The 20,914-nt window shown below is 44.5% G+C and overlaps 2 protein-coding genes across 17 annotated transcripts in view; one reads left to right on the top strand and one right to left on the bottom strand.

Annotated features, from left to right (window-relative positions):
• The window catches only part of PDK3 (pyruvate dehydrogenase kinase 3), a 114,708-nt gene that overhangs the window by 73,168 nt on the left and 20,626 nt on the right, over positions 1 to 20,914 (top strand). For 5 of the 13 annotated variants that reach the window (XM_025857571.2, XM_073901958.1, XM_073901962.1 and 2 more), the window contains exons 13-14: positions 2,562 to 8,959; positions 9,394 to 9,541. The gene's annotated coding sequence lies outside the window, so the exon portion shown is untranslated. The remainder of the gene's footprint in view (positions 1 to 2,561; positions 8,960 to 9,393; positions 9,542 to 20,914) is intronic. The other 8 variants (XM_073901967.1, XM_073901957.1, XM_073901956.1 and 5 more) reach the window with 8 other exon arrangements.
• Positions 4,679 to 20,914, bottom strand: part of PCYT1B (phosphate cytidylyltransferase 1B, choline) — a 73,436-nt gene continuing 57,200 nt past the window's right edge. The window contains exons 7-9 of one of the 4 annotated variants that reach the window (XM_073901970.1): positions 8,459 to 8,521; positions 5,395 to 5,430; positions 4,679 to 4,809 (exon numbers count right to left, since the gene is read on the bottom strand). In XM_073901970.1, coding sequence (XP_073758071.1) covers positions 4,744 to 4,809; positions 5,395 to 5,430; positions 8,459 to 8,521 — 165 coding nt within the window. In that variant the 3' untranslated portion in view covers positions 4,679 to 4,743. Of the gene's footprint in view, positions 4,810 to 5,307; positions 5,431 to 7,566; positions 8,522 to 20,914 lie in introns of those variants that run through there. The other 3 variants (XM_073901971.1, XM_073901969.1, XM_073901968.1) reach the window with 3 other exon arrangements.

Raw genomic sequence — 20,914 nt, 5'->3', positions numbered from 1 at the left:
TGGCCAGGTTGAAAACCACTGATGAAGTCCAAACTACACACCTGCCTTTGAGAACAGTAGAATGCTGGCGGCAGCAAATCCTGTCTCCCTCACACAGAGTGGGTCCCAGGGTCCTTGCAACTTTATTGATGTTGTTTCACAGGTAACTGGAAGTTACTTAGAAGAGGTCAAAAGCCTTGTTGCTGTGAATTTGGGGCAACTGAGCAGCCTTGCTGTTTCTTACTGTACAAGAAACTCGAAGCTAATGGTACTCTTGCTGTCCTCTGGCAGTCTTGTCCAAACAGAATTTGCCAGTCCTCAAACAAAATAAACATGGTAATGATTTTTAATAACAGTGATGGATGCAGAAGCTTCCACAGTTCCTTAGTAACAGTTTCATATAGTGTAACTGTTTCTAAAGTTAGAGATAATTATTGTCACCTTGCACTGTAATTGGAACAGAACTTCCGATATGAAAACTGCTCTCTTCCTAGGGCTTCAACAGGTAACAAAATAGCAAGTTTATGAGGGCAAATACTGCCCCATTACCCAGGTGAGAGAGGCCCGTCAGTCACAGGGCAATCGAGGAATTTAGAGTGAGACTTCGGATGGCCACGTCACTCATGAAACAGCTCTGTCCACATAGGCGAGTTCTGGCCCAGGCTCTGCATGTGTTGTGAAGGCCTTGAAGGAAAGTATGTGCTGATGCCTTGGGACTTTGGTAGCTTACCTAGAGCCTCACTGTTGATGGGTCTAGTTCAGGGACGGACATCATCAGCCTCCTCCATTCAGCATCCTCAAAGAGTGGTTTCTAATAAACTGAAAATCTATTTAAAATCTATTTTCGGGGCGCCTGGGTGGCTCAGTTGTTAAGCGTCTGCCTTTGGCTCGGGTCATGGTCCCAGGGTCCTGGGATTGAGCCCCGCATCGGGCTCCCTGCTCCGCGGGAAGCCTGCTTCTCCCTCTCCCGCTCCCCCTGCTTGTGTTCCCTCTCTCGCTGTGTCTCTCTCTCTGTCAACTTAATAAATAAAATCTTTAAAAAAAATCTACTTATTTTCCCCCACTCTGAGTAAGAGTTAGCAGTCCTTGCACTCAGAGAAAGTTACAGCACCCACACCCAAAGGGATGAGCAAAGTAATGCAAAATTAGTTGTCAGTAAAATCATTGTAAAACTCTATTTGGCAGAATCAGAACTTGGACTGTTCATCAAGAGCTCAGGAAAATCAAAGGTAGGGCCAGTCCGGAGAGGCCAGGGTTGAGAGTCTAGCTACTGAGCTGAAATTGGGGTGGGGGACAGGATTGTGTCCTTTTTCATCTTTGCATCCCCAGGACCTAGCAGCTCATTCAAATGTTTATTGAATGCTCCAGACAGGAATGTATGGTAGGCCTTAAGTTAAAATGCTAATAAAAGGCCACAAGGGGAAAATAAGTTACTCTAGAAAGGAGCATGGAGTACTTTGATACTGGATGGCTGGAAGGGAGTTCTGGCTTCAAGCGGCTGTGGTCAACATCCAAGAACCAGAACAACCAAAAACCAAAAACCAGGTGGAGAATAGGCAGGAAACAGATTCTGCCTGCTAGTCAAAAACTGTATTCCTGGGCTTGTTTCAGCAGGAACATAACCAATGATCAAAAGCTTTGGTTAACTGCCCTTTTGCTTCTTGTCTTCTTGAGATAGCCAAGTATGAATTGGAGGATATGTACGGAGAACGGGGCAGGGGGACTCTTAAACTTCCTTCTCTACCAGCCATGGCTCTGTGTTCGTAAGTTGAAGACCCAACACATCTCTCCTCATGGACCAATTAACATGTTCATTTGGGTCAGACATCTTCCATTATACCTATTCGGTGCTTCTCTTGTGGACGTCAAGGCTTGGGAGAAACATTTTAAGCAGGTTCATCATGAGTAGACACAGGAATTATAAAAAGAGGAATATGAATCTGTCTGCATGAGGGTTACTGTTTCTCAACTCAGGAACTGGAAAAAGGTTCAAGGGTTTATGATGATTATCAGTCACCTTGTGGTAGACAGCATAATGGCTCCCCAAAAAGATGTCCACATCGTAATCCCCAGAATTTGGGAATATGTTATATTACAGATTACCTGGCAAGAAGGAATTAAAGTTGCTGATGAACTTAAGGTAGAGAGATTTTCTTGCATTATCCTCATGGGGCAAATGTAAACACAAGAGCCCTTAGAAGAGAAAGGCAGAAGGCATGTTGGAGTAGTATTATGTGAGAAAGACTGCACTGGCCATTGCTGGCTTTGAAGATGGAAGGGGGCCACGAGCCAAGGAATGCAGGCAGCTTCTAGAAGCTGGAAAATGCAAGAAAACATTCTCCCCTAGAGCATCCAGCCCCGCTGACCCCTTAGTTTTAGCCCAGTAAGACCCATTTTGGACTTCTGACCTCCAGAGCTGAAAAATAACCTGTGTTGTGTTAAGCCACTGAGTTGGTGACAGAAGTAGGAAACTAATATACCCCTCTTCAACTTCTTTCTACTATTGTTAATTCCTGGGTATCAGATATGGAAAAAAATAAAGAATCACTGACTCAGTTGTGTTCATGTTGTTGTGTGAGCAGACTCGTGAATGGCGTCTTGTCAACGTCCGTCCAGTGGAACGTGACGACCAGACAAGAAAGACTGGTTTCTTCCTCAAGCTATGTGCATGGCAGAAGATGACAGATTTTTCTTTGAACTTGGAAATTTTCGAGTGACAAGTTCATTTGCAAGTATAATTAGCTGAAAAGGTCCCTGTGGAAGGGGTAAAGTATCCCAACTCTTTCAGGTATAGATTCATTAATTCTTTTAAAATGGAAGGTTACGTATCAAATATTTTAGTTATGTCTAATCCCTCCATCAGAACTCTGCTTTTGTGAATACAAGTACAGTAACCTGGCACATCAATTCCTTTCCCTGCCCCCCAAAAGAGAGAATGAAGGTAAGGAGAGCAAAAATTGCTTGTAGGAGACAAGTCAACCGTGCACTAAGGCTTTCTCCTCAAGTTTCCCACATTCGGTCAGCAGCGGCTGAGAATCAGCTAATAAGGTTTTTTGTTTTTTGTTTTTTGTTTTTTTTAGAATGTAAGTTAGGGCAGTGCAGCTGGGCCTAACAAAGGTCGATTAGCCCTGACAGGTATATATGCTCTTAATGATATTTTCAGGTTTTACTGGTGGTTTATTGGTTTTTACTTGATGATTTCTTAAAGGATTCGATCACTGGGTATGTATTTCGGGGCTGATGAACTGTCATGCTTTATCCGAATGGCATCTCGGTGGGAGTCTTTCTGTCTAACGGCGGAATACCTGAAGAAGTTGCTTAAACATTCAACTCCAATATCCAATGAGGACTCCAGTACCAGAGGACCGTGTATGTGTTTGTGTGTAAACATTTTTGATAGTGTACTTCTTTTATCCCAGGGGTTCTGTTTATTAACAAAAGCTAATTCTCTTCAGGGCAAATATTAGAGTTCTTCACTATGAATTTTATCATGCTTTAGAACGGATTTTTCCGTTGAGAACATTTCCGAGGTATCACGGAGTCCAGAAGAAACCTGTAGCTGTTACCGTAATTACGACCTGTCAAGAATGTGTTTGATCTGGGTGGCAAAGCCAAGTAATATGGTCCATGAATAATAGGTATTGTATTTTTAAATGGCTTTCCTGGCTGGATACAGGCCTGGCTGTTTCTTCCCGAGTCCAGGCTAATGTTAGAACTGTTGTCGTTTCGCGGCTAAAGCTCGCCAGGTGGAGTTAATGGAAACTCCCCAACTGGGCCGGTGGAGGGCCGCTCGCACTTTCCTGGCGCGGGAACCTGGGCCCTCACTGCTGGCATTTGGGATCGTGATTTGGCGCCTCCACCCCATCGATCGGCTTCCCTCGCGTCAAAGGCGCTTCCCCCCCACCCCCAACCCAAGACGTTCAAGTGGCGGGAAGGGCCCCGCGCCCCGTTCCGGTACAGGTGCGAAGCAGCCGTCAGGGGGCTTCCTCGGGAAGGTGGGTGGAGCCCCCGCGCCTGTGGAGGCTGAGGCAGGGGGCGCGGCCGCGCAAGGCGGCAGGAGTGGAGGTCCCAGGGGCCTGGCGGGCCCCCTCTCCAGCTTTCTGCCCAGGGAGAGGTAAGCCCTTTCTCGTGGTCGCGTAGTGGCAGCCTCCTAGCTGGAGAAGCGTAGGGACGACGCGGGTTGCGTCATAAATTCAGAGACCTTTCCAGCGAAGACCTCGGCAGCCCTTGCCATCAGCCCCCTCAATTGACAAAAGCAGACCCTGAGGCCACGGAAGTGAAGCGGTTTGGCCGAGGTCACAGAGCCTCCAACTCCAGGTCCCGACTGGGCCCCCCAGTGTGACCTCCCCTCCAGGTGGGTCTGTTCCTCACGAGCTTTGCCGTCAGGTGTGGGCCCTTTGGCATCTGCAGGACGGTGCCCCGCGGGACACGGCGCGGGGGGCGCATCCTTGCTGCGCGCGGGCAGGACCGCCGCCACGGCTGCACTTTCCCACCGCGAGCGGGAGTTCATGAACGGGAACGCCGTAGCACACTTTTAGGAAACACGACAAGCCAAAGTGCAATTATGCATTCCTTTATTTATAAACAAGTTGGGAATGCTGTGTTCTGTTGGGGTGCGGGGTGGGTGGGGAGGGGCGAGGGGCCAGGGGTGGAGGGCTGATTCCAGTAGTTCGCGTTATTCAGCACCAGAGCAAATGCTTGGGCGTAGTAAGGTCGTACTTGAACCCAGACGAGTCTTCGTCTTCCTGTATGTACAGCAGAGTCTTAAGTATGTATGTTCTTCTTATGGCTTTGTCCCAGGACACATCGCAGTGACAAAACAAAAAAAGTCTAGAGAGAAGTAGAAGTTGCAAATGCCTTATGAGCTGATTCTTAAAAAAAAAAAAAAAAAAAAAAGTCTGGTGGCCTAGACTAGCGCTGAATGGATGCCTGAGGAACAGGAACCTCTCTGCTCCAAACGGGCTCATCTGATTCAGCTGAGTCAGGCCATCCCGTCTCTCTCTCTCTGGGGTATGCCTGGGTGCTAAAATAAGTCCTGAAGATGAAGAGAAAACAAATGCACGCTCTTCCCGTCCCTCCCTCAAGGGATGGACTCACAGTGACTATAGCCCGCCGCCTGGAGCAAGCCTGCAAGCCCACAGAGCAGGTCAGAAGGCAGCCTTGGGGCTCAGGGTGGCTCCTCTTGAGGTTGGTCTCCTTGCCTTTTCTAAGGTCCTGGCACACGGGGGCGGCTTGCCAGCAACGGGCCTTTCAGTGTGACTAGGCTATTGGAGCTTCCCCTGTGATTGTAGCTGGCGGAAGGGTGAACGTTTGACTTCAGGGCCCTGGTTAGAGGACGTGGCAGCGAACGGAGAGGTGGTGGCCCTGGGGAGCTCGGGGGCTCGGCACCCCGACCCCGCATGGGCGTTCACTAACCTTGGGTGTCTCTGAAAGGAAGCCTTCCTTCTTCACCTGTTAGGGGGTGAGTGACACTTTGAAAGGGAGTAGAAAGGCCCTGCTCCCCCACACCCTCCCCTCCAGCCCGTTGCTGCCCACCCGTCTTCCTCACCTGCCCCCTCCTCTCCTTCTGCAACCCTCAGTACTGCTCTACAGTCCTCGGTCGAAAGCTTCCTTCCCTTTCTAGGGCAGAAGGGACACTTCCTTGCTTCCTGTCATTTCTGCTTGCCTCTTCAAGCCTGCACGTGATTGTGCATCTCTCACTCCAGCCCTGACTCACTTGTGGCCATGACTGGCAACCGGTTAACCCAAATGAAGGGCACCCCCATCTCCTCCTGGAAAGGGGGAGCTGGAAGACACCGATGGCCAGGAGCGTTACAGGTTGGCTTGCAGAATCCCTGCCCCTTCTCAGTAGTCTCATAGCCTCAGGACAGTGGGGAGGGATTGTTAGAGGACAGGGTGGCGACTTCAGGTGAGATTTAGAACGGGTTGTGCGTGGTTTCAGCCCGTCCCTGGAATAAACCAGGTGTTGGTCACGTGCTGTCACCGGCAGCTGTGATGGCATTGAGTCTGAGTCACAGAAGGGGCACCTGTCAGTACGGTGTGGAAGGCCTGCAAGCACAGAAGCAGCCTGGTAGAGCCCCACATTATTTGCTTCAGAGTGCAATTCAAGTAAGAGCGGGTCTGTCCGCCTTGGGCCATGGAATAAGCACATAAAAGGCCTTCCCAAAATAGTTGCCCCTACCCGGCGAGGTCCAGCAACGGGTTGAGAGCACAGATTTTCGATAATGGCCTTCCCTCTCTCCAGGCCCCTCTTTGCTCCTTTTTTCTGCCCTTGTTCTCCCCACCTCGAGGTGCTTATCCTTGCACTGCCTCAAGTGTCAACCAGCTGGAACGAGCAGAGGGGCACAAAGCAAAACTGGGACCTGGCTCCCTCTGCAGAGCAGTGCTCTAGGCCTTGGCTACAGAAAGCTTCCTTCTCGCGTGCCACGTTCCCGCCAGCTCTTTGTCCCACGTGAGTGCTCAAGAGAACCCTGGAGAGAGCATGCCAGGAACAAGGGTGTTCCAAGTCAGCTCAGCCTTGTGGTTTCGCTTCCCAGTAAACACCACTTATGTCCAGGTGGCCAGGGAGGTAGTTCAACCCCGACACAAGGGGGAAAGACGTGCCACCTTCCTTCATTGGTTGCCCCACGTGTCACACAGAAAGGCTGGTTCCCAAGGCCTCTGAAAAGGGGGTGTTTCTGTTGCAGGAGATGCTGAGCTCTGCCCACAAATTGCTGGTTTGGGCCTCTGCTCAGTCAGGCCCCAGCTGTCCCTCTGGCTTTCCTGGCACAGACAAGCCATGCCTCGTCTACCTAGGAGTGTGGTTCCACACCCTGACTCTACCTGCTGCTATCCTCCCTGTCGTTAGCAGACAGTAACGTCAAACAACTCAGCAGCAGTGCTTAGGCTCTTCATCCCATTTGGCAGACCTAGGGCTGGGGATAACTATACAACCATGTAGACCATTTCAATGCTGAGATCAAACTGAGGTTCCCACAGTGCTCTGGGAAACTCTTCAGAGCCTCCCTCTAGCCAAAAAACACGATGGGAGGCCATGAGAACAACATACTCGTTTCCTGGTTGGGACAAGACATTTCTACAGGAATCCAGGATGAGTTTTTGACAAAGTGCCCAAGTCACAAGGGAACCAGGTAGTCCTTTAGACCAAGGATTTCAGCGGGAGATTGGGGTGAAAGCAGGAGCGTATATTGTAAAAGGCTACCACCATATATTCATATTGCATATGGTACACACCCTGGATAGCATATTTGGAGCATACAGAGAACAGATACGTGCAGGTAGCACCCTATTGTTATGCTATGTGGTTTGGTATGTCAAACTGTTACTTGAGGCCTATGAAATTGTTAACTGGTCAAAAATGGGAAAAGCCATTTCAGAGTTAGCATCCTTTAAGGAGAAGCTCCAGGAGACATTTACCATCTGCTAAACTCAGAGCCAAAGCAAAGCAGCTCCTCTTTATATACATACATATATATATATATACACACACACACACACACACATATATGTATATATATAATATGTATATATATATATAAAACCATATATAAATACACACATATAAAATGTTTTTCTTTGTTGCATTTCCCACAGATTAAGGTAATTTCTGGAAACCATGAAGTCAAACCAATGATGAAAAGTACAACCAGAAACATATTAGGCCTTCTGTGGTGTTCTCCTCGACAGAACTGTCCTCTAAATAAGAAGTTAAGGTTTATACTAGATGACCTTTTATATATCTGGCCTAAAGCATGTCTTTGTCTATGCACCACATTTCTAGAACTGCGAAGAATTGATGTGTTGCAACATCAGGTCTCAGTGGCTAAACTGAGAAGATTGGAATTGATCTTTCACTTGACTATTTCAGAAGCACTTTACCACCTCTATCGGAAACAACTTTATTCTGGCAGAGCTTGGGTGGTAGGAGGCAACGTGCAGGGCCCTCATGGGCTGGAAGTAGCAGATTGAGGGAACAGCCGCTTCCATGGGTGGCGGACTTGGTAGGGGTGGGTGTAAGGACCAAAGCAGAAGACACCCGACCCAGTGCAAATTTCCTGGGGGTGCTCTGCATCATTCCTTCGCAAGGTTAAAGTAGAGTGATTCTAGATGCTGCTAAGAAGGTTTGTAAAGGTTGTCCGGCCAGAAACCTCCATGCAGAGCCCAAATCTTAGGCTGAGTGGAGACTGAGGGAGAGCTGGTCCCCAGGCCTTCCCTTAGCTGAGCTGCAGCTCCTGTGACCATTACCCTTCCAGCCCCACCCAGGCACACCCGGTGACCCCACCCTCGCCCGAGCCTGTGTGGTGCGGCCCTTGCGGTCTGCCGGCAGCCTTTACTTCTCATCCTCATCCCCCTCACTCATGCTGCTGATGGAGGCTGAGGCTGCTTTGGGCGAGGAGGGGGGTGAGGTTTTGTTCGGGAGCCACGAGAAGGTGGGCGACGGGGAGCGGGAGGGGGACCGGCTCCTGGTGGGGCTGCTCACAGGGCTCTGCTTCGGGGACAAGGCCTGCAGCATCCGGCTACTCCTCTCCTGGAACATCTGCTTCTAGAGAGAAATTTGAGAGAAGGCATCTGTTAAGTTAGCCATCTGAGGTGGCAGGGAAACAAAAAGGAAAGGCAGGAAGGAGAGCCACCACCCCACAACACCGGCCCCCACAGACTGGTCCTACAGTTGATGTCGTCCAGGACTATGTGTGGGGAGCGGCTGAGTGAAATTCAGGGGCAGTGAGACGTGGACAGAGATGACCGTCTCCGCCAGTTCTTGGGACTCTTGCCTTCTTGCCTGCCTTTACTCCAGCTACAATATTTAACTGAGTGGCTGTTCTCTCCCAGGCAAACAGTAATGTCCAAGGTACAGAAGGGCAGTGGGAAATAAAACCGAAGTCCCTGTCCTCCTTGACGTGAGGACGAATCACACAATAAACAAAATGAACAAAATATGTGGATGTCAGACGGAAGTACGGTCTGTGAGAAAAAACAAAACGTGAGCAGCAAACGGGGGTGTGAGGTGGGTGGGCGCCTGGGCAGCAGTTGTAATGAGGGTGCTCAGGGAAGGCCTCAAGATGATACTATTTGAGCAAAGACCTGAAAGATGAGGGAGGGGCCCATGTGAATGGAAATCAGGGGCAAACACATTCCAGACAGAGCACCCCGAGAAGGGAGCATGCAGTGCATGTCCAAGGAGGAGCAAGAAGGCCATCCATGGCGGCTGATGTGGAGTCACCTGCGGGGGAGGGGTATGGGGGAGGGAGTTAAGAGAAAGTCACCAGAGGAGTGACAGAAAACTGTGTCATGTAGGCTCTTGGTGGCCATGTGAGAACTTCAGCCTTTACTGTGAGAAGAGAAACCTCTGGAGAGTTCCTTTACCTCTGAAGTTCTGAGTCCCAGACTAAGGAACTCTGACTTTGGTTTTAAAAGGACCACCCTGGCTGCAGTGTGGGGACCAGACCACAGGGAAGCCAGAGCAGGAGCAGCGGGAGTGGTGAAGAGCCCACTGCAGCGAGAATCCAAGTAAGAAGAATGATGGCGCCCTGGACCACACCCATCGCCGTGAGGATGAGATGAGGTGAGAAATAGTTGGAGCCTGGTCGATGGTTTTCCCCATAGTTTTAGTAAGGTATAATGGACTTGAAGTAAAACTCAGCCTTTTTAGTCTCCGGTTCTGTGAGTTTTGATAAATGCCTGCAGCTGTGTGACTGCCACCACGGTCAGGGTATTAGGAGAGTTCCATTAGCCACCCAATCCCCACGAGATCCTTTGTCACCCCCTCCCCTAGCCTCTGGCAACAGATCTTTTTTCTGTCCCTCCAGTTTTGCCTTTTCCAGAATGTCCTCTAAATGGAACCATGCCGTATCATGGTCTGGCTACATTTTGAAGGTAGAGCCCACAGGAACTGCTGACAGACGGGATGTGGGGCGTGGGAGGAAGAGGAGACAAGTGACCAGTTTCTGGCCAATGAAACTAGAAAGCCAGCAGTGTCATGTGCTGGTGTGGGAGACTCTGTGGGTAAAAGGGGTTTCGGTGGTGAGACAGACTTTCCCGCTGGGGATCTCCAGTGACTACTGCCCTGTGCTTTCAGAACTGAGCCCCTCCCTGGCACTGTCCTTCAGCTTTATGGAGATCCCCGTCCCGGCCTAGCACTGGCGCCTGCTGATCCGCCCTTCTGCTCTCTGCTTGCAGCTCAGCCCCCCACATGTACCCATATTCCATTCCACCCACCTCTGAGCACCCTGCCCCTGCTGCCTGGGCTCTGTGCCCTCATTTCTCCCCCTCCCTTGTCACAGAACCTCTGCCCCCAGCACCTCAGTCCAATCCTGTGATCCTAAACTGGCCTTGAGAGCCATTTCTCCTGTTTGCCATTTTAGACTTTTCTTGTCGTTTGAGTTACTCACTTTACAAACCACTACAGAGCCCCCTGAAGAACAGGTGCTCTACAGGAGATGCTCATATCCAAGCTGGGACTTCGGTGATGTACAGGAAGAGGGGGTTGAGGTGGGAAGGAGCCTGTGGAGATGGTGGAGGGGTGACTTTCCAAGCAGAGGGCGCTAAGGAGAGTGCTGCGTACAATTCTTGGCAGGACTATAAGCTGAGTGCCTATGGGCTTGACCGTAGGCTGGGGCTGGAGCACCAGGAGGAGCTGGGACTTTTATGCCCCAAGAGCCCCTGGAAGATTTTCATTAAGGGAGGGGTATGATCAGATTTGAGTTTTAGAGATACCTTTGGGTGGGAGCATAAAAGCAAAGAGAGAAACCATAAAGGAAAAGATTGGTGTTCGGCTATATGAAAGCGTAAAACGTATGTACCCCCACCAAAAAAAAGAAAAACCAAACACCATGAAATAAGGTAAAAGGCAAGTGAAACACGGGGAAATTCTTGCAATATTTAACTAAATAATGGATCTTAGTATATAAACAGAGCCTACAAATTAAAAAGAATATAAAAATGTTCTGTAGAAAAATGAGCATATGACTTGTTAAGGCAGTGCACAGAAGACTGACAAACGACCTATAAAAAGTGTTCAGCATCACTAGTAAACAAATGCAAAAGGAGTGAAGTGAGACACCTTTTTTATATATCAGATTGTTACAGGGTTGTTTTTTTTTTTATCTTCCCAACATGTAAAAAAATTTTTTTTCCAGTTTTATTGAGATGTAATTGACACACAGCAGAGTTTAAGGTGTATAGCGTTAATGATTTTACTCACGTATATCGTGACATTACCACATTAAGTTAACATCTGTCATCTCATAGATATAAAAAAATATGTATTTTTCCTTGTGATGAGAACTCTTGCTCAGCAGTGTTAACTATAGTCTTGATGCTGTACACTGTATCCCTGGTACTTATTTAGAAGTGGAAGTTTGTACTTTTTGACCACCTGCATCTCATTTTCCCTCTTTCACTCCTATCTCTACCCTGGTGACCACAAATCTGATTGCTTTTTCCCTGAGTTGTTGGTTTTTTTCCCTCCACGTGTGAGATCATGTATTTGTTTTTCTCTGACTTGCTTCACTTAGCATAATGCCCTCAAGGTCCATCCATGTTATCACAAATGGCAGGATTTCCTCCTTTTTAATGGTTGACTAATGTCTACACATACTGTACTTTATTCTTTCATCCACTGATAGACACTTAGGTTGCTTCCATGTCTTGACCATTGTACATAATGCTGCTATGAATGTCGGGATGCAGATAGCACTCTGACATGGTGTTTTTGTTTCCTTTGGATATATTCCCCAAAGTGAAATTGCTGGATCATATATATGGTGGTTTCAGTTTGAATTTTTTGAGGAACCTCAATACTGTTTTCCACCATGGCCGCACCAATTTACAATCCCACCAACAATGCACAAGTGTTCCTTTTAATCCATGTCGTCTTCAGCATTTGTTATTTCTGGTCTTTTTGATGGCAGTCAATCTAATCGGTGTGAGGTGATAAGTCATTGTGGTTTTGATCTGCATTTCCCTACTGATGAGTGATGCTGAGCATTTTCTCATATGCTTGTTGGTCCTTTGTATGTCTTCTGTTTCTGTGAAAAATTCCATTGGAATCTTGAAAGGGATTGCCTTTAAGCTATAGATGGATGGCTTTGGGGCGCCTGGGTGGCTCAGTCATTAAGCGTTTGCCTTCAGCTCAGGTCATGATCCCAGGGTCCTGGGATCGAGCCCCGCATCGGGCTCCCTGCTCCTCGGGAGGCCTGCTTCTCCCTCTCCTACTGCCCCTGTTCCCTCTCTCGCTGTGTCTCTCTCTGTCAAATAAATAAATAAAATCTTAAAAAAAATCTATAGATGGCTTTGGGATGGGATGGACATTATTAATATTCTTCTAATCTGTGAACATGGGATACCTTTCCATTTATTTCTGTCTAGAATTTTTTCATCACTATTTTACAGTTTCGAGTGTACCGATTTCTCACCTCTTTGGTTAAATTTATTCCTAAGTATTTTATTGCTTTCAATGCTATTATACATGGGATCAGTTTATTTCTTTTTCAGATAATTCACTTATTTTGTATGTTAATTTTGTATCCTGCAATTTCACTGAATTTGTAGATTGGATATAACAGTTCTTTGGTGGAGTCTGTCAGATTTTCTGTATATAAAATCATGTTATCTGCAAATAGACAATCTCACTTCTTCCTTTCCAATTCTGATGGGCTTTCATATTTTCTTGCCTGATTGCTCTGGCTAGGATTTCAGTAATATCTTGAATGGGAGGAGTGAGAATGGGCACCCTTGTCTTGTTCCTGATTTTAGAGGAAAGGCTTTCAACCTTTTGTCATTATCATGTTAGCTGTGGGTTTGTCATCTACAGCTTTTATTATGTTGAGGTATGTTTCTTATATACCTAATTTGTTAAGAGGTTTTATCATGAATGGTTATTGAATTTTGCCCAATGATTTTCCTGTGTCCATTGAGATGATCATAAAATTTTTTTCTTCTATCAATGTGATATATCATAGTGATAGATTTACATCTGTTTAACCACACTTGTATCTCAAAAATAAATACCACTTGATCATGGCGAAGGATCTTTTTAATGTGCTGTTGAACTCTGTTTACCAGTATTTTTTAAAAGATTTATTTATTCCAGGGGCGCCTGGGTGGCTCAGTTGGTTAAGTGACTGCCTTCGGCTCAGGTCATGATCCTGGAGTTCCAGGATCGAGTCCCTCATCGGGCTCCCTGCTCAGCAGGGAGTCTGCTTCTCCCTCTGATCCTCCCCCCTCTCATGTGCTCTCTCTCTCTCATTCTCTCTCTCAAATAAAATGAATAAAATCTTTTAAGAAAAAGATTTATTTATTCTAGAGAGAGAGTGCGTGCGTGTGTGGGAAGAGGGGCAGAGAAAGAAGGGAAGCAGACTCTGCTGAGCACGGAGCCCTACATGGGCCTTGATCCCATAACCCTGAGATCATGACCCCAGCCAAAACCAAGAGTCGGAAACTCAACTGACAGCCACCCAGGCACCTCCTGTTTACTAGTATTTTATTGAGAATTTTTGCCTCTGTATTCATCAGAGATAGTGGCCTGTAGTTTTCTTTTAGTGTTATTTTCTGGCTTTGGTAATGCTGGCCTTATAAAATAAATTTGGGAATCTTCCCTCCTCCCAAACATTGAGGAGTCTGAGAAGGGTTTGCATTAATTCTTCTTTAAATGTTTAGTAAAATTCACCAGTGAAGCCATCTGTTCCTGGGCCTTTCTTCCTTGGGAGATGTTTTATCACGAATTCAATCTCCTTACTAATAATTGGTCTGTCACATTTTCTATTTCATTCTGATTCATTCTTGGTAGATTGTATGTTTCTAAGAATTTTCCATTTCCTTTAGGTTTTCCAGTATTTTGGCATACAGTTGTTCATAGTAGTCTCTTAAGATCCTTTGTGGCATGAGTTGTAATATTTACTTCTTCATTTTCATTTGTAATTTTGATTTGGGCCCTCTCTATTTTTTTTCTTGGTTTAGCTAAACATTTGTCAATTTTATCTTTTCAAAAAACCATCTCTCAGTTTGGTTAGTCTTTTCTGTTGTATTCCTGGTCTCCATTTTATTTGTTTCTGCCCCAATTTCTATTATTTCCTTCCTTCTGCTAACTTTGCCTTCACTTTTTTTTGTTGTTGTTCCTAAAGCATAGCATTAGGTTGTTTGAGATATTTCTTATTTCCTGAGGTAGGCATTTATTGCTATGAACTTCCCTTTTAGAATTGTTCTGTCTGTATACCGTAAGTTTTGGTACATTGTGTTTCCATTTTTGTTTGTGTCAAGACACATTTTTATTTCCCCTTTAATTTCTTCTTTGACTCTTGGCTATTCAGACTATTGTTTAGTTTCCATGTATTCATGAATTTTTCAGTTTTCCTTCTGTTAATGATTTCTACTTGGAGACCATCATGGCCAGAAAAGGTACTTGGTATGATTTCAGTCGTCTTGAATTTGCTAAGACTTGTTCTGTGGGTTGACCTCTTTATCACTGCATAATAATAATTGTAAAAGACCTTCTTAGTCTCATTTTACTATTTTTATATTTAAGTCTATTAATATGATAGAAGTATAGCTACCCCTACTTTTTTGGTTTGTTTTTTGGAATACCATTTGCTTACAACAACTTTTTCCATCCCTTCAGTCTGTGTGTCTTTAAAACTAAAGTGAGACTCTCGTGGGCACAGATCATTAGATGTTTTTCAAATGTTATCCACTCAGCCATTCTATGTGTATTGATTGGAGAATTTAATCCAATTAAATACAATTTAAAGTAGTCATTAATAGGTAAGGACTTAGTTTGCCATTTTATTGTTTTTATGACTTTTATAGAACCATTATTCTTTGTTCTGTATCCTGCTTTCTTTGTGTTTCAATGTCTTCTGATATCTGTAGGGTTTGACTTCTTTATCATGTACTTTTGTGTAATTACTACAGGTTTTACCCTCGTGGTTACCACAAGGTTTACATAAAATATTTTAAAATTATAACACCTTATTTTAAACTGATAACAAGTTAACTTCAATAGAACTTCTAAACTTTATGCTTTCATCTCCCCTCCCCCCCACTCACATTTTAGGTTATTGATGTTACAGTTAACATACTTTTTATATTGTGTAACCAGTAACAGATTACTGTTGTTGCAGTTATTCTTACAGTATTTTCTAACATTTTTTAAAGATTTTATTTATTTATTTGACAGAGCACAAGCAGGGGGAGCTGCAGAGGGAGAGGGAGAAGCAGCCCCCTCACAGAGCAGGGAACCCGACGTGGGGCTCGATCCCAGGACCCTGGGATCATGACCTGAGCTGAAGGCAGATGCTCAACCGACTGAGCCACCCAGGCGCCCCAGTGTTTTCTTTTATTTTTATTTATTTATTTTTTAAATTTAATTTTATTATGTTAGTCACCATACAGTATATTAGTTTTGATGTAGTGATCCACAATTCATTGTTTGCGTATAACACCCAGTGCTCCATGCAGTACGTTCCCTCCTTAATACCCATCACTGGGCTAACCCATCCCCCCACCCCTCTCCCCTCTAAAACCCTCAGTTTGTTTCTCAGAGTCCATAGTCTCTCATGGTTCATCTCTCCCTCCAATTTTGCCCCTTCATTTTTCCCTTCCTTCGCCTAATGTCCTCCATGCTGTTCCTTATGTTCCACAAATAAGTGAAACCATATGATAATTGACTTTCTCTGCTTGACTTATTTCACTTAGCATAATCTCCTCCAATCCCATCCATGTTGATGTAAAAGTTGGGTATTCATCCTTTCTGATGGCTGAGTAATATTCCACTGTATATATGGACCACATCTTTATCCATTCGTCTGTTGAAGGGCATCTCGGCCCTTTCCACAGTTTGGCTATTGCGGACATTGCTGCTATGAACATTGGGGTGCATATGGCCCTTCTTTTCACTACATCTGTGTCTTTGGGGTAAATACCCAGTAGTGCAATTGCTGGGTCATACGGTAGCTCTATTTTTAATTTTTTGAGGCACCTCCACACTGTTTTCCAAAGTGGCTGTACCAACTTGCATTCCCACCAACAGTGTAAGAGGGTTCCCCTTTCTCCACAACCTCTCCAACATTTGTTGTTTCTTCCATTTTAGCCATTCTAACTGGTGTAAGGTGGTATCTCAATGTGGTTTTGATTTGAATTTCCCTGATGGCTAATGATGATGAACATTTTTTCATGTGTCTGTTAGCCATTTGTATGTCTTCTTCAGAGAAGTGTCTGTTCATGTCTTCTGCCCATTTCTTGACTTTATTTGTTTTTTGGGTATTGAGTTTGAGAAGTTCTTTATAGATCTTGGAAATCAGCGCTTTGTCTGTAGTGTCATTTGCAAATATCTTCTCCCATTCTTTGGGTTGCCTCTTTGTTTTGTTGACTGTTTCCTTTGCTGTGCAGAAGCTTCTTATCTTGATGAAGTCCCAAAAGTTCATTTTGCTTTTGCTTCACTAGCCTTGGGAGATGTATCTTGAAAGAAGTTGCTGTGGCTGATGTCGAAGAGGTTACTACCTATGTTCTCCTCTAGGATTTTGATGGATTCCTGTCTCACATTGAGGTCTTTCATCCACTTTGAGTTTATCTTTGTGTATGGTGTTAGAGAATGGTCAAGTTTCATTCTTCTGTATATAGCTGTCCAATTTTCCCAGCACCGTTTATTGAAGAGACTGTCTTTTTTCCATTGCATATTTTTTCCTGCTTTGTGGAAGATTATTTGACCATAGAGTTGAGGGTCCATATCTGAGGTCTCTGTTCTGTTCATTGGTCTATATGTCTGTTTTTGTGCCAGTACCATACTCTCTTGGTGATCACTGCTTTGTAATATAGCTTGAAATCGGGCAACGTGATGCCCCCAGCTTTGTTTGTTTTTTTTTTCAACATTTCCTTGGTGATTCGGGGTCTTTTCTGATTCCATACAAATTTTAGGATTGTTTGTTCCAGCACTTTGAAAAAAGTCATTGGAATTTTGATTGGGATGGCACTGAAGGTATAGATTGCTCTGGGTAACATAGACATTTTAACAATGTTTATTCTTCTGATCCATGAGCACGGAATGTTTTTCCATCTTTTTGTGTCTTCAATTTCTTTCATGAGTGTTCTGTAGTTCTTAGAATATAGATCCTTTACCTCTTTGGTTAGGTTTATCCTGAGGTATCTTAGGGTTTTTGGTGCTATTGTAAATGGAATCGTTTCTCTAATTTCTCTTTCTACAGTTGCATTGTTAGTGTATAAGAAAGCAACTGATTTCTGTACATTGATTTTGTATCCTGCCACATTACTGAGTTGCTGTATGAATTCTAGTAATTTGGGGGTGGAGTCTTTTGGATCTTCCACATAAAGTATCATGTCATCTGCAAAGAGAGAGAGTTTGACTACTTCTTTGCCAATTTGAATACCTTTTATTTCTTTTTGTTGTCTGATTGCTGTTGCTAGGACTTCTAGTACTATGTTGAACAATAGTGGCGAGAGTGGGCATCCTTGTCGTGTTCCTGATCTTAAGGGAAAGGCTCTCAGCTTTTCCCCATTGAGGATGATATTCACTGTGGGTTTTTCATAGATGGATTTTATAAACTTGAGGAATGTTCCCTCTATCCCTATACTCTGAAGAGTTTTAATCAGGAAAGGATGCTGTATTTTGTCAAGTGCTCTTTCTGCATCAATTGAGAGGACCATATGGTTCTTCTCTCTCCTCTTATTAATGTGTTCTTTTTTGTTGTTGTTAAGAAAAAGGTTTTAGTGGGTTTTTTTAAAGATTTTATTTATTTATTTGAGAGAGAGAATGAGAGAGAGAGAGAGCATGAGAGGGGGGAGGGTCAGAGGGAGAAGCAGACTCCCCGCCGAGCAGGGAGCCCGATGTGGGACTCGATCCCGGGACTCCAGGATCATGACCCAAGCCGAAGGCAATCGCTTAACCAACTGAGCCACCCAGGCGCCCTTATTAATGTGTTCTATCACATTGATTGATTTGAGAATGTTGAACCCCTTGCATCCCAGTGATAAATCCCACTTGGTCCTGGTGGATGATCCTTTTAATGTATTGTTGGATCCAATAAGCTAGGATTTTGTTCAGAATTTTGGAATCCATATTCATCAGGGATATCAGTCTGAAATTCTCCTTTCTGATGGGGTCTTTGCCTGGATGGGGGATTAAGGTAATGCTGGCCTCATAGAATGAGTCTGGAAGCTTTCCTTCTGTTTCTATTTTTTGAAATAGCTTCAGGAGAATAGGTATTATTTCTTCTTTGAATGTTTGGTAGAATTCCCCACAGAATCCATCAGGCCGTGGACTCTTGTTTTTGGGAGGTTCTTGATCACTGCTTCAATCTCGTTACTGGTTATTGGCCTATTCAGGTTGTCAGTTTCTTCCTGTTTCGGTCTTGGCAGTTTATAGGTTTCCAGGAAGGCATCCATTTCTTCCAGGTTGCTCAATTTTTTGGCATATAGTTGTTGATAATAATTTCTAATAATTGTGTCTATTTCCTTGGTGTTAGTCATGATCTCTCCCCTTTCATTCATAATTTTATTAATTTGGGCCCTTTCTCTTTTCTTTTGGATAAGTCTGGCCAGTGGTTTATCAATCTTATTAATTCTTTCAAAGAACCAGCTTCTAGTTTCATTGATCTGATCTGTGTTTCTGGTTTCTAATTCATTGATCTCTGCTCTAATCTTAATTATTTCTCTTCTAATGCATGGCTTAGGCATCATTTGTTGCTTTTTCTCTAGTTCTTTAAGGTGTACAGTTGGTGAATTTGGGATTTTTCTTTTTTTTTTTTTGAGTGAGGCTTGGATGGCTATGTATTTCCCCTTAGGACCACCTTTGCAGTATCCCATAGGTTTTGGACAGATGTGTTTTCATTCTCATTGGTTTCTACCAATTGTTTAAGTTCTTCTTTGATTTCTTGGTTGACCCAAATGTTATTGAGCAGAGTGGTCTTTAGCATCCAAGTGTTTGAATTTCTTCCAAATTTTTTCTTGTGATTGAGTTCCAGTTTTAAAGCATTATGGTCTGAGAATATGCAGGGGATAATCTCAGTCTTTTGGTATCAGTTGAGACCTGATTTGTGACCCAGTATGTGGTCTATTCTGGAGAAAGTTCCATGTGCACTTGAGAAGAATAAGTATTCTGTTGTTTTAGGGTGGAATGTTCTGTATATATCTATGAGGTCCATCTGGTCCAGTGTGTCATTCAAAGTTCTTGTTTCTTTGTTGATTTTCTGCTTAGATGATCTGTCTATTGCTGAGAGTGGAGTATTGAGGTCTCCTACAATTAATGTATTGTTATCAATATGACTATTTTGGTTAACAGTTGGCTTATATAGATGGCTGCTCCCATGTTGGGGGTGTAGATATTTACAATTGTTAGATCTTCTTGTTGGATAGACCCTTTAAGAATGATATAGTGTCCTTCTGTGTCTCTAACTACAGTCTTTAGCTTAAAATCTAACTTGTCTGATATAAGAATTGCTACCTCAGCTTTCTTTTGGGGTCTGTTGGCATGGAAGAGGGATCTCCATCCCTCACTTTCAGTCTGGATGTATCTTTAGGTTCAAAATCAGTCTCTTGTAGACAGCATGTGGATGGGTCCTGTCTTTTTATCCAGTCTGCAACCCTGTGCCATTTTATGGGAGCATTTAGGCCACTCACATTGAGAGTGATTACTGAAAGACATGAATTTATTGTCATCATGTTGCCTGTGAAGACCTTGTTTTTATAGATTGTCCCTGTAAATTTCTGTTCTGTATCACTCTTGGGGGTCTTTCTCCTTTTATAGAACCCCCCCCATAATATTTCTTGCAGGGCCCGCTTAGTGGTCACATATTCTTTCAGTTTCTGCCAGTCTTGGAAGCTCTGCATCTCTCCATCCATTCTAAATGACAGCCTTGCCAGATAAAGTATTCTTGGCTGCACGTTCTTCTCGTTTAGTACCCCGAATATGTCTTGCCAGGCCTTTCTGGCTTGCCAGGTCTCTGTGGATAGGTCTGACATTTTTCTGATGTTCCTCCCTCTGTATGTAAGGAATCTCTTCCCCCTAACTGCCCTTAAGATGGTTTCCTTGGTTCTAAGATTTGCGAGTTTTACTATTACATGCCAGAGTGTTGGCCTGTTTTCCTTGATCTTGGGAGGGGTCCTCTCTGCCTCTAGAACACGAATGTTTGCCTCGTTCCCCAGATTAGGGAAGTTCTCAGCTACAATTTGCTCAAATATATCTTCTAGTCCTTCTCTCTCTCTCCACCCCCTCAGGGATCCCAGTAATTCTGACATTGGAACGTTTCATGGTGTCACTTATTTCTCTGATTCTATTTTCATGAATGCTGAGCTGTTTTTCCTTGGCCTCTTCTTTCTCCTTTTTGTCTATTAATTGGTGTTCCAGATCACTAATTTGTTCTTCTGCCTCGCTTACCTTAACTGTTAAAATATCTAGATTAGATTAGCTCTCATTGATAGCATTTTTAAGTTCTGCCAGTTCAGCTTTCATTTCTGCCCTTAGAGACTCTATGTTGCCATCAATCGATTTCTCCATTCTAGCCATTGTCTTCACAATTGCTAGCCTGAATTCCATCTCCAACATCTTGGTTATATCTGTATCCATTTGTAAATCTGTGGCAGAAGTCACAGTCTCTGAGTCTTTCCTATTTTGGGGGGGTTCCTCCTCCTAGTCATTCTGTTGAGGGGTGGTTGAGGGAATGTACAGAGTCCAAATTATTGACCACAACCCAAGCAAGATGCACCTGTTTTATAGGGACCTTAGGGTTGTCGGCCTCTTGTTCTCCCAGCCTGTCTTCTGGGGAAGGGGCCTGCTGCACTGTTACTCAGGCAACCCTGTTTGAGAACTGCCCTGCCCCCTGTGGCGGGGGATGGGCTCAGTGAAAACTTTGGGGGGGCTTTTGTTCTCTGGTGGCTTTCCACGTCTCTTCTGAGAGTCAGAGCAGAAGAGATAGTTTCCAACCCTCTG

The sequence above is a fragment of the Callorhinus ursinus genome, unplaced genomic scaffold (assembly GCF_003265705.2).
Source record: "Callorhinus ursinus isolate GAN/ISIS: 27379988/994484 unplaced genomic scaffold, GSC_fseal_2.0 scaffold16, whole genome shotgun sequence".
Taxonomy (NCBI): domain Eukaryota; kingdom Metazoa; phylum Chordata; class Mammalia; order Carnivora; family Otariidae; genus Callorhinus; species Callorhinus ursinus.
Note: the sequence above shows the minus strand (reverse complement) of the source record. Positions and strands in the feature narration are given on the sequence as shown.